The sequence below is a fragment of the Terrapene carolina genome, unplaced genomic scaffold (genome assembly GCF_002925995.2).
Source record: "Terrapene carolina triunguis isolate 2854851 unplaced genomic scaffold, T_m_triunguis-2.0 Scaffold194, whole genome shotgun sequence".
Taxonomy (NCBI): Eukaryota; Metazoa; Chordata; order Testudines; family Emydidae; genus Terrapene; species Terrapene triunguis.
In genome coordinates this window covers 8,479,515-8,479,947 of record NW_020664545.1, presented here as the reverse complement: position 1 = coordinate 8,479,947, position 433 = coordinate 8,479,515, and the positions used below count along the sequence as shown (strand labels likewise).

The 433-nt window shown below is 80.8% G+C and overlaps 1 protein-coding gene across 1 annotated transcript in view; it reads right to left on the bottom strand.

Moving 5' to 3' along the window:
* MAP2K2 (mitogen-activated protein kinase kinase 2) overlaps positions 1-410 on the bottom strand; it is a 19,303-nt gene extending 18,893 nt beyond the window's left edge. The window contains exon 1 of the mRNA XM_026655075.2: positions 112-410. Coding sequence (XP_026510860.1) covers positions 112-197 — 86 coding nt within the window. The 5' untranslated portion in view covers positions 198-410. The remainder of the gene's footprint in view (positions 1-111) is intronic.
* Positions 411-433: the final 23 nt, after the last annotated feature.

Sequence of the window (433 nt, the reverse complement as noted above, 5' to 3'; positions counted from 1 at the left end):
AGGCCAGGCTCCCCCTCCCCAGCCCCCCACTCTGGCCTACCCCCCCCGGCACCCCTTCGCCCCCCCGGCCTGGGTCCCCCCCCCCGGCACCCCTTCGCCCCCCGCACTCACTCGGAGGAGCCGTCCGGGCTCGGGCCCTCGGCGATGGTCGGGGTGATTGTCAGGGCCGGCAGCACCGGCTTCCTCTTGGCCGGCATGGCCGGGCCGGGGCCTCCCTCCTGTCCCGCGGAGCCTAGCGGGGGCCCCGCCGCATGGCCCGGCCCGGGGCCGCCCTACCCCCCGCGGGGCTCGGCGAGCCGCGCTACGCGAGGCCGGGGCTTTGCGGCCTGGCCGGGGAGGGGGCAGCGGAGGCCGGAGGGAGTCAGTGCGCGGGGCCGGGCTGCATCGCAGGCGGGGCCGCACCGGAGCGAGCCAGGCTGGGAGGGGCGGGCGC